General features: G+C 42.1%; 1 protein-coding gene across 1 annotated transcript; it reads right to left on the minus strand.

The window, feature by feature from the left end:
* Positions 1-2,723: 2,723 nt before the first annotated feature.
* LOC128221478 (chitin-binding domain protein cbd-1-like) lies at positions 2,724-12,760 on the minus strand. Its single transcript, XM_052930085.1, has 14 exons — positions 12,673-12,760; positions 9,299-9,548; positions 8,784-9,004; positions 8,242-8,461; positions 7,701-7,912; positions 7,155-7,376; positions 6,608-6,829; positions 6,062-6,283; positions 5,516-5,737; positions 4,971-5,192; positions 4,426-4,647; positions 3,880-4,101; positions 3,335-3,556; positions 2,724-3,010 (listed from the first exon to the last, which is right to left on the minus strand). The coding sequence occupies exons 1-14, from the start codon at positions 12,758-12,760 to the stop codon at positions 2,724-2,726; spliced, it is 3,054 nt and encodes a 1,017-aa protein (XP_052786045.1).

Below are 12,760 nucleotides of genomic sequence, written 5' to 3' on the forward strand. Positions count from 1 at the left end.
GTTCTCGTATGAGTTTGGAAAACCCTTTATCCTTACATTTATCAACAAGAGACTTTAATGTAAATTACTTTAGTTAAGTATTAATAATTGTTTTGTTTTCATCAATTCGAACTTAAGTTGTTTGGCGTAAACAATCTTTCTATTTTTTTCAAATGTAACGTGGACCTTGACCCCACCATCTCAAAAACAATCCTAAACTAGCTCTTAAATATGCTACTTACACATCAATTTTCATTTCACTCCATCAATTCATAAATAAATTATTGGGTGGAAACCAGTTTTATATTATTTTTGTAAATTTTGCGCTTGACCCCGATCCTCTTAAAAGCAAGCAAAGCCAAGCAGCTCATCACATAAACGACCTACACGCTAACTTTTATCATTTTCCATCCATTCTTACTTAAGTTATTGGGAGGAAACAAGTTTTTCGTTTAGTAACAGTGACCTTGACCCAACCCTGCAAACGCAGTCCCAAGCTGCTCTTCACATAAGCTATCTACAGTAATCTTGATCGAACCATCTCACGATCACGTTCATGCTAGCTCTTCACATAGGCAACCGAAACTTCAACTTTCATCACGAACCTTCGGGTTCTTACTTAAGCTGTTGGGCGGAAATCGTTGTTCTATTTTGGTAACAGTGATCATGACCTTGACACAACCCCCTTTAACATCAATTACAATCTAGCCCTGCACATAGCTAAAAACACACCAACATTAGTATCATCAATGCTAGGTTAATGGGCAGAATCCAATGGTTTATTGAGCGGGAACTATTTTTCCATTCTTCGTTACAGTGACATTGACCTTGACACCACCTATTTTGAAAGCAATCCCAAACTAGCTCTTCACATTAACTAGCTACACACTAAACTTCATCTCTAATCATCAATTTTACGAAGTTATAAGGCGGAAACCATATTATTTTTTTAGTAATAGTAACCTTGACCTTTACCCTACCAACGTCAAAAGCCCCAAGCTAACCCTTATGATAAGCTACATTAACACCAACTTTTATTACTTTCAATCAATGCTAGTTAAAGTTATTTGGCGACAAACAATGTTTTGCACCCGCCCGTCCGCCCGTTCAAAGCCCGCCCAACGACATTCCACTCCTAATAACTTTGTTTTCTTAAAGACCTGTTAAGGAACTGGTAACTCGGGTGACAAAGAACATTTACGTGTCATCACAGGCTTCTTGTAAGTTACTTATTTCTTTTTACTTTTTTGACGTTCCAAGCGGCTTCGGCACATGAACTACTGCACATAAAACTATGTTGCGGGCATCAGGAGATGATAACGACCTCTAATAAGGTATTGTTACAATGAAATGTAATACTTGCCTTCATCAGATGCATCAGTTGTCGGCTGTGGTGCCCCTGAGGTAGACTGTTGTGCCCCGGAGGTCGACTGTGATGCCCCAGAGTTCGGTTCTGGTGCCCCAGAGGTCGACTGTGGTGACCCTGAGGTCGACTCTTGTGCCCCTGAGGTCGACTGTGGTGCCCCGGAGGTCGGCTGTGGTGCCCCAGAGGTCGACTTTGGTGCACCTGATGTCGACTGTGGTTCCCCTGAGGTAGACTGTTGTGCCCAAGAGGTCGACTGTGGTGCGCCAGAGTTCGGGTCTGGTGCCCGGGAGGTCGACTGTGGTGACCCTGAGGTCGACTCTTGTGCCCCTGAAGTCGACTGTGGTGCCCCGGAGGTCGGCTGTGGTGCCCCTGAGGTCGACTGTGGTGCCCCTGATGTCGACTGTGGTTCCCCTGAGGTAGACTGCGGTGCCCCAGAGGTCGACTGTGGTGCCCCTGAGGTCGACTGTAGAGCCCCTGAGGTCGACTGTGGTGCCCATGAGGTCGACTTTGGTGCCCCTGATGTCGACTGTGGTGCCCCTGAGGTCGGCAGTGAAGCCCCTGTGGTCGACTTTGGTGCCACTGTGGTCGACTGTGGTGCCCCTGAGGTCGGCAGTGATTCCCCTGAGGTCGGCAGTGATGCCCCTGAGGTCGACTGTGGTGCCCCTGTGGTCGCCTTTGGTGCCCCTAAGGTCGGCAGTGAAGCCCCTGTGGTCGACTTTGGTGCCCCTGTGGTCGACTGTGGTGCCCCTGAGGTCGGCAGTGATGCCCCTGAGGTCGACTGTGGTGCCCCTGAGGTCGACTGTGGTGCCCCTGAGCTCGACTGTGGTGCCGCTGATGTCGACTGTGGTGCCCCTGAGGTCGACTTTGGTGCCCCTGATGTCGACTGTGGTGCCCCTGAGGTAGACTGTGGTGCCCGGGGGGTCGGTTCTGGTGCCCCGGAGCTGGTCTCTGGTGCTGCAGAAGTCTGCTGTTGTGGCCCTTTGGTCGACATTAAAATAAGATCAAGCTTACTTAATGTCATTTATAAGCCGTTTTCTAGGAAGTAATATATAATCTATAATTATATTGCGTTTTTCCGATAAAGTGTTTACTTTTTTTCCAATTTTTTAAGTATTTGCGTTGCGTTGATATTGTAAAACATGTATATGTATATGATAAAACGTTAGTTTGAATCCGCATCGCGATGGAAGGATGACTTTAGAAAAAAACAAAAACGTTTTATGATATGCTTTCCGGTTGTTTATCTAGTATTAATGAAATACCAAAAATATACTTCAAACATACAAAGCCATTACGTTGTGATATAAGATCACAAATATACGATCGTCTCGCGAATACCAAATGTAAATATTTAAATATAGCTTATTTTCAGAAAACCTCATATGAAAGGGAGTCGTTGTGGAATTTTATACCGTATGAAAAGGAAGGACGCGAAATGTTCACCTTGTGAAACAGGTGTGGAACCAGGAGTCGTCGGAGCGTCCGTGCTCACTTCGTGCCCACACTGGACATTGGCCGGCCAGTCACACTGGTCAGTCGCAGCGTTGTAGTGCAAACTGGCTGGACAGTCCATCACATGCATTCCGTTTCCCCCGCACATGTAAAACTTTGTGCAGTCCGGGTGAGCGTAGTTGCCATATGTGCGACCTCTGCAACTGAAGGCGCCTGTAACAAGTGTAATTCAGACAATAATCAAGATAATTATTTTCCGTACATTGCTTTCGTTCTCGAACGGATCTACTTAGTGTAATAACAATTGAGCTTATCGCCGGCGGTCTCATTACATTTCCAAACGTATTGAATCCCATTTACGAGGAGATGGCCCAGTTGGTTTTACCAAAGATTGCCGGAGATGGTCGATTTATTACAATTGATAGGATATATGTTTGAGGATAGTTCCCTTAGAAATAAGGTAAACTATAAAAGAGGGCAGCTTTGGACTTTCACGTTTCTAACCGTACACAAAAAGCAAAGAGGCCTTATGTTTACCTGATGGAACAGGCGTGGAATCAAGAGTCGTCGGAACGGCCGTGCTCACTTCGTTCCAACACTGGACATTGGCCGGCCAGTCACACTGGTCAGTCGCAGCGTTGTAGTGCAAACTGGCTGGACAGTCCATCACATGCATTCCGTTTCCCCCGCACATGTAAAACTTTGTGCAGTCCGGGTGAGCGTAGTTGCCATATGTGCGACCTCTGCAACTGAAGGCGCCTGTAACAAGTGTAATTCAGACAATAATCAAGATAGTTATTTTCCGTACATTGTTTTCTTTCTCGATGGATCTACTTAGTGTAATAACAATTGTGCTTATCGCTGGCGGTCTCATTACATTTCCATACTAATTGAAGCCCATTAACGAGGAGATGGCCCAGTTGGTATTCCCAAAGATTGCCGGAGATGGTCGATTTATTACAATTGATAGGATATATGTTTGAGGATAGTTCCCTTAGAAATAAGGTAAACTATAAAAGAGGGCAGCTTTGGACTTTCACATTTCTAACCGTACACAAAAAGCAAAGAGGCCTTATGTTTACCTGATGGAACAGGCGTGGAACCAAGAGTCGTCGGAGCGTCCGTGCTCACTTCGTTCCCACACTGGACATTGGCCGGCCAGTCACACTGGTCAGTCGCAGCGTTGTAGTGCAAACTGGCTGGACAGTCCATCACATGCATTCCGTTTCCCCCGCACATGTAAAACTTTGTGCAGTCCGGGTGAGCGTAGTTGCCATATGTACGACCTCTGCAACTGAAGGCGCCTGTAACAAGCGAAATTCAGACAATATCCAAGACAATTATTTTCCGTACATTGTTTTCGTTCTCGAACGGATCTACTTAGTGTAATAACAATTGAGCTTATCGCCGGCTGTCTCTTTACATTTCCAAACGTATTGAATCCCATTAACGAGGAGATGGCCCAGTTTATTTTACCAAATATTGCCGGTTATGGTCGATTTATTACAATTGATAGGATATATGATTGAGGATAGTTCCCTTAGAAATAAGGTAAACTATAAAAGAGGGCAGCTTTGGACTTTCACGTTTCTAACCGTACACAAAAAGCAAAGAGGCCTTATGTTTACCTGATGGAACAGGCGTGGAACCAAGAGTCGTCGGAGCGTCCATGCTCACTTCTTTCCCACACTGGACATTGGCCGGCCAGTCACACTGGTCAGTCGCAGCGTTGTAGTGCAAACTGTCTGGACAGTCCATCACATGCATTCCGTTTCCCCCGCACATGTAAAATTTTGTGCAGTCCGTGTGAGCGTAGTTGCCATATGTGCGACCTATGCAACTGAAGGCGCCTGTGAAAAGTGTAATTCAGACAATAGTCAAGACAATTATTTTCCGTGCATTGTTTTCGTTCTCAAACGGATCTACTTAGTGTAATAATAATTGAGCTTATCGCCGGCGGTCTCTTTACATTTCCAAACGTATTGAATCCCATTAACGAGGAGATGGCCCAGTTGGTTTTACCAAAGATTGCCTGAGATGGTCGATTTATTACAATTGATATGATATATGATGGAGAATAGTTCCCTTATAAACAAGGTAAACTATAAAAGAGGGCAGCTTTGGACTTTCACGTTTCTAACCATACACAAAAAGCAAAGAGGCTTATGTCTACCTGATGGAACAGGAGTGGAACCAAGAGTCGTCGGAGCGTCCATGCTCACTTCTTTCCCACACTGGACATTGGCCGGCCAGTCACACTGGTCAGTCGCAGCGTTGTAGTGCAAACTGTCTGGACAGTCCATCACATGCATTCCGTTTTCCCGGCACATGTAAAATTGTGTGCAGTCCGTGTGAGCGTAGTTGCCATAAGTGCGACCTATGCAACTGAAGGCGCCTGTGAAAAGTGTAATTCAGACAATAGTCAAGATAATTATTTTCCGTACATTGCTTTCGTTCTCAAACGGATCTACTTAGTGTAATAACAATTGAGCTTATCGCCGGCGGTCTCTTTACATTTCCAAACGTATTGAATCCCATTAACGAGGAGATGGCCCAGTTGGTTTTACCAAATATTGTCGGTTACGGTCGATTTATTACAATGGATATGATATATGATTGAGGATAGTTTCCTAAGAAATAAGGTAAACTATAAAAGAGGGCAGCTTTGGACTTTCACGTTTCTAACCGTACACAAAAAGCAAAGAGGCTTATGTCTACCTGATGGAACAGGCGTGGAACCAAGAGTCGTCGGAGCGTCCGTGCTCACTTCGTTCCCACACTGGACATTGGCCGGCCAGTCACACTGGTCAGTCGCAGCGTTGTAGTGCAAACTGTCTGGACAGTCCATCACATGCATTCCGTTTCCCCCGCACATGTAAAATTTTGTGCAGTCCGTGTGAGCGTAGTTGCCATATGTACGACCTATGCAACTGAAGGCGCCTGTGAAAAGTGTAATTCAGACAATAGTCAAGATAAATATTTTCCGTACATTGCTTTCGTTCTCAAACGGATCTACTTAGTGTAATAACAATTGAAATTATCGCCGGTGGTCTCTTTACATTTCCAAACGTATTGAATCCCATTAACGAGGAGATGGCCTAGTTGATTTTAACAAATATTGCCTGAGATGGTCGATTTATTACAATTGATAGGATATACGATGGAGAATAGTTCCCTTAAAAATAAGGTAAACTATAAAAGAGGGCAGCTTTGGACTTTCACGTTTCTAACCGTACACAAAAAGCAAAGAGGCCTTATGTTTACCTGATGGAACAGGCGTGGAACCAAGAGTCGTCGGAGCGTCTATGCTCACTTCTTTCCCACACTGGACATTGGCCGGCCAGTCACACTGGTCAGTCGCAGCGTTGTAGTGCAAACTGTCTGGACAGTCCATCACATGCATTCCGTTTACCCCGCACATGTAAAATTTTGTGCAGTCCGTGTGAGCGTAGTTGCCATATGTGCGACCTATGCAACTGAAGGCGCCTGTAACAAGTGTAATTCAGACAATAGTCAAGATAAATATTTTCCGTACATTGTTTTCGTTCTCGAACGGATCTAATTAGTGTCATAACAATTGAGCTTATCGCCGGCTGTCTCTTTACATTTCCAAACGTATTGAATCCCATTAACGAGGAGATGGCCCAGTTGGTTTTACCAAATATTGCCGGTTACGGTCGATTTATTACAATGGATATGATATATGATTGAGGATAGTTTCCTTTGAAATAAGGTAAACTATAAAAGAGGGCAGCTTAGGACTTTCACGTTTCTAACCGTACACAAAAAGCAAAGAGGCCTTATGTCTACCTGATGGAACAGGCGTGGAACCAAGAGTCGTCGGAGAGTCCGTGCTCACTTCTTTCCCACACTGGACATTGGCCGGCCAGTCACACTGGTCAGTCGCAGCGTTGTAGTGCAAACTGTCTGGACAGTCCATCACATGCATTCCGTTTCCCCCGCACATGTAAAATTTTGTGCAGTCCGTGTGAGCGTAGTTGCCATATGTGCGACCTAAGCAACTGAAGGCGCCTGTAACAAGTGTAATTTAGACAATAATTAAGATAATTATTTTCCGTACATTGCTTTCGTTCTCGAACGGATCTACTTAGTGTAATAACAATTGAGCTTATCGCCGGCGGTCTCTTTACATTTCCAAACGTATTGAATCCCATTAACGAGGAGATGGCCCAGTTGGTTTTACCAAATATTGCCGGTTACGGTCGATTTATTACAATGGATATGATATATGATTGAGGATAGTTTCCTTTGAAATAAGGTAAACTATAAAAGAGGGCAGCTTAGGACTTTCACGTTTCTAACCGTAAAACAAAAATCAAAGAGGCCTTATGTCTACCTGATGGAACAGGCGTGGAACCAAGAGTCGTCGGAGCGTCCATGCTCACTTCTTTCCCACACTTGACATTGGCCGGCCAGTCACACTGGTCAGTCGCAGCGTTGTAGTGCAAACTGTCTGGACAGTCCATCACATGCATTCCGTTTCCCCCGCACATGTAAAATTTTGTGCAGTCCGTGTGAGCGTAGTTGCCATATGTGCGACCTATGCAACTGAAGGCGCCTATGAAAAGTGTAATTCAGACAATAGTCAAGATAATTATTTTCCGTACATTGCTTTCGTTCTCAAACGGATCTACTTAGTGTAATAACAATTGAGCTTATCGCCGGCTGTCTCTTTACATTTCCAAACGTATTGAATCCCATTAACGAGGAGCTGGCCCAGTTGGTTTTACCAAATATTGCCGGTTACGGTCGATTTATTACAATGGATATGATATATGATTGAGGATAGTTTCCTTTGAAATAAGGTAAACTATAAAAGAGGGCAGCTTAGGACTTTCACGTTTCTAACCGTACACAAAAACCAAAGAGGACTTATGTCTACCTGATGGAACAGGCGTGGAACCAAGAGTCGTCGGAGCGTCTATGCTCACTTCGTTCCCACACTGGACATTGGCCGGCCAGTCACACTGGTCAGTCGCAGCGTTGTAGTGCAAACTGTCTGGACAGTCCATCACATGCATTCCGTTTTCCCCGCACATGTAAAATTTTGTGCAGTCCGTGTGAGCGTAGTTGCCATATGTGCGACCTATGCAACTGAAGGCGCCTGTAACAAGTGTAATTCAGACAATAGTCAAGATAAATATTTTCCGTACATTGTTTTCGTTCTCGAACGGATCTAATTAGTGTAATAACAATTGAGCTTATCGCCGGCTGTCTCTTTACATTTCCAAACGTATTGAATCCCATTAACGAGGAGATGGCCCAGTTGGTTTTACCAAAGATTGCCGGTTACGGTCGATTTATTACAATGGATATGATATATGATTGAGGATAGTTTCCTTTGAAATAAGGTAAACTATAAAGAGGCAGCTTAGGACTTTCACGTTCTAACCGTACACAAAAAGCAAAGAGGCTTATGTTACCTGATGGAACAGGCGTGGAACCAAGAGTCGGAGAGCGTCGTGCTCACTTCTTTCCCACACTGGACATTGGCCGGCCAGTCACACTGGTCAGTCGCAGCGTTGTAGTGCAAACTGGCTGGACAGTCCATCACATGCATTCCGTTTCCCCCGCACATGTAAAACTTTGTGCAGTCCGGGTGAGCGTAGTTGCCATATGTGCGACCTCTGCAACTGAAGGCGCCTGTAACAAGTGTAATTCAGACAATAATCAAGATAATTATTTTCCGTACATTGCTTTCGTTCTCGAACGGATCTACTTAGTGTAATAACAATTGAGCTTATCGCCGGCGGTCTCATTACATTTCCAAACGTATTGAATCCCATTTACGAGGAGATGGCCCAGTTGGTTTTACCAAAGATTGCCGGAGATGGTCGATTTATTACAATTGATAGGATATATGTTTGAGGATAGTTCCCTTAGAAATAAGGTAAACTATAAGAGGGCAGCTTTGGACTTTCACGTTTTTAACCGTACACAAAAAGCAAAGAGGCCTTATGTTTACCTGATGGAACAGGCGTGGAACCAAGAGTCGTCGGAGCGTCCGTGCTCACTTCGTTCCCACACTGGACATTGGCCGGCCAGTCACACTGGTCAGTCGCAGCGTTGTAGTGCAAACTGGCTGGACAGTCCATCACATGCATTCCGTTTCCCCCGCACATGTAAAACTTTGTGCAGTCATGTGAGCGTAGTTGCCATATGTGCGACCTCTGCAACTGAAGGCGCCTGTAACAAGTGTAATTCAGACAATAATCAAGATAATTATTTTCCGTACATTGCTTTCGTTCTCGAACTGATCTACTTAGTGTAATAACAATTGAGCTTATCGCCGGCGGTCTCATTACATTTCCAAACGTATTGAAGCCCATTTACGAGGAGATGGCCCAGTTGGTTTTACCAAAGATTGCCGGAGATGGTCGTTGTATTATAATTGATAGGATATATGTTTGAGAATAGTTCCCTTAGAAATAAGGTAAACTATAAGAGGGCAGCTTTGGACTTTCACGTTTCTAACCGTACACAAAAAGCAAAGAGGCCTTATGTTTACCTGATGGAACAGGCGTGGAACCAAGAGTCGTCGGAGCGTCCGTGCTCACTTCGTTCCCACACTGGACATTAGCCGGCCAGTCACACTGGTCAGTCGCAGCGTTGTAGTGCAAACTGGCTGGACAGTCCATCACATGCATTCCGTTTCCCCCGCACATGTAAAACTTTGTGCAGTCCGGGTGAGCGTAGTTGCCGTAGGTGCGACCCTCGCAGCTAAATGCACCTGTAACCAAGCAAAAATTCAATAAATGGACCAAATGATTAATGTCGAGTTAAAGCAACTCCATAATCTATCTTGTAATCGGTCGATCAATTCACCGCCCGTTCGCTTTCCCACCATCGGAACTTCTCGCACATTCTCCATCGAAAACAACCTCGGATCTATGGCGGTACATCAGTAGAAGGAGATATAAGTATAAGTTAAATTAATGATACATACATTGATTAAATGTGGTGTGTTAGAATTATTACTGAGCTCAACTTGATTCCCAGTGAAGGGTATAATTGCATACATAATAAGTATTCATACAGCGATGCCCTAAGGTGTAATCGCAAAATTTAAATTACTACGCGATCTACTTGCTGTGTAACTGTACAGAATTCAGACATTGTATAACGACCATGTACATTCGAGGTTGTTTTTTATGGAAATTGACAAGAAGTTCCGTTTGGCTCTCTAATTTAAACGGAATACCAAAATTGTTTTACTGTTCGTCTATTCATTTCAGTATTTTGACAAACAGCCTGAAAGCAAGTAACATCGGAAATTTTTGTAATCAATTATCGACTACTTTACCTTTGCAGCTAAATGCGTCTGTAACCATGTGAACAACTCAATAAATGGACCAATTGATTAATATCGAGTTAAGGCAACTTCAAAGTCTATCTTGTAATCAGTTGATCAATTAAAGGCCGTTCGCTTTCCAACAATCTGAACTTCTCGTCCATTTTCCATTAAAAACAACCTCGGATATATGGCGGTACATCAGTAGAAGAAGATATAAGTAGAAGTTAAATACATGATACCAAAACTGATTGAATGTGTGTTGTATTATTACTGAGCTCAACTTGATTCCCAGTGCATTATTATATAGATAATAAGTATTTATTAGAGTGATGCCTTAAGGTGTTATCGCAACATTTAAATTACTACACGATCTACCTGCAGTGTAGTTAAACGTAAATAATTGTGACATTTTAAAACGTCGGTGTACATCCGATGTTGCTTTTGATGGAAATGGACGAGGAGTTCCGATTGGAATACAAAATGACTTTTACTGTTCCTCTATACATTTTAGTATTTTGAGATTACAGCCTAATGCGAGAATAATCAAGCCATTTTTCAAACTGTAGCTCATCTTATGTTTCCAAATTAAAGAATGGCATAATTCAATTTTATAATGTTTTGCTGTTTTAAGAAGCGCTTTCCATTGTACATTATATTAATAAATATCATTTCTCAATATGATAAATCAACAATAAAACAAATAATAATAAACTTATGAAGTTCGTCTATGATTAGAGATCCCAATATATATGCAGACGGAGGAATACAATTCAGAGCACCTAATGCAAAAACTTTTCAAAGATACGATGCAGTCATTGTTTGAAACTATAAACATCACACACAGTCTGCCTTATATAATAAAATTTTAAACGTTATATTTTGGTTACAATTGTTTCGGCGGTTTTGAAACCTGTTTCGAAAGATTTGCTCGGAGTAACCAATGTATGGTTTTGTTGACAGCTTTAACAGCATGACAGGGCTTCAGTGCGTCGCCATAATTTCTAAATTTATTCAAAACAATGATACAGCAGATGGTGGTTTGCCTTTTTAAATAAATGATGTTTTAACATCACAAATATTGGACCATTGTCCGCCATTTTGCTTTTTCTTTTTTGAAATACTTTCACATTGAGCAGAACAAATCCTTTCTGGCGTCCAACCAAATTTATATCTGCAAGGAGTGTATAATCGGATTTAGGGATTACATTAATCTCATGTTTTTTTTTTATTTTCCAACGAAAAATCCTCGGATGTATATGGACGGTATATCGGTAGAAGTAGTTCGTAAAAAATTAAATAATAGTTTTAATTAATTGTACTGTTTTATTGTCTTTTTATTACTAAGTTTAAATTGATAGCCAGTGAAGTGTTTTGTTGCATCAATACTTAAGATTCCCAAGAGTAAAGTCATTAAGTTTAACGGGAAATTGAAATTACTTCGCGATCTACTTGCAGTGTAGTTAAATGAAAACAAATCTGATATTGTAAACCGTCCATATAGCTCGAGATTGTTTTCGATGTAAATTGGCCGAGGATATCCGAATTGCTGAATACTCGTACAGTGCAAGGGACGATTTGTACATAGCCATTACTTAAAGTATTAGACGTCCCCCAAGTCAGACAGCAGGCAACAGTAAGAGGGTGGTAGTTTGGATTCGTTTATCCAAAACGCACAATCTTGGAATTATCTGTCTAAAATAATGTTATCATGTTTTCAGATGAAAGGCCAATTTTCTGCTATAAGTTGACAATTTCTGTCTAGTTTTATTCGAAACTGTACTAGCTGTAATACGATTGAGCTGTAATCCGAGAAAAGGTGCCTTTATAACCGTACATCCCAACCCGAGGTATTGAAATTATACACGAGCGCTTCGAACTTTTAACGAGGGGAGTTGGCGAGGTGACTAGGTTTGCTATTGATAAAATTAATGCACACGCTAGTTATTGAACGGTTAAGATCCGCCTTCTTGTTATCGTTCCGATATCGAGTTCATGTATGGATACACCTTCAAACATGGTACATTTTACATTTGTGACGTGGTCATTATTTGCATATGTTCTTATAAAAGTAGCCATTATTTTACAAGAGGTTAACATGGTAATTTAGTGCAAACCTTTGATGGCAGAACAAACCAAAGTACAAGACTAAAGGCATACCTCATAAATTCCTCAAACAAAATATCAGGTTTAATATAGCCTCCTTACATAATTAAACTTTCAGTCCTTTGATTTTATGAAAATTTTGCAGATTCAAGTTATCTTTAAAACCGTCTTTGGGAGGCTACCATTGTTCCGGCATGTGAGGTCTATTTTTTCAAATATTTTACATACGTAATCATTTGGAAGAGAGTTTAAGCTAATACATGTCGTTTTTATTTTCAATAATATTTTCTTCATTTCTTCCCATATGAAAATCTATGATCACACAGTCTTAAATCTTTTATTTTTTGTGTGTGATGCTCATAGTTTCAAACAATAACTGCATCGTATCTTTGTTTATTTTGTTTTATAAAAGTAGCCTTTATTTTACAAGAGGTAAACATGGTTATTTAGTGCAAACCTATGATGGCAGAACCAACCACGGTACCAGACTGAAGGCATACCAGCGCCAAGAAGCACAAGCCTGCCACGTCCGGCCTTATGCTCAT

This window comes from Mya arenaria, chromosome 16 (assembly GCF_026914265.1).
Source record: "Mya arenaria isolate MELC-2E11 chromosome 16, ASM2691426v1".
Taxonomy (NCBI): Eukaryota; Metazoa; Mollusca; class Bivalvia; order Myida; family Myidae; genus Mya; species Mya arenaria.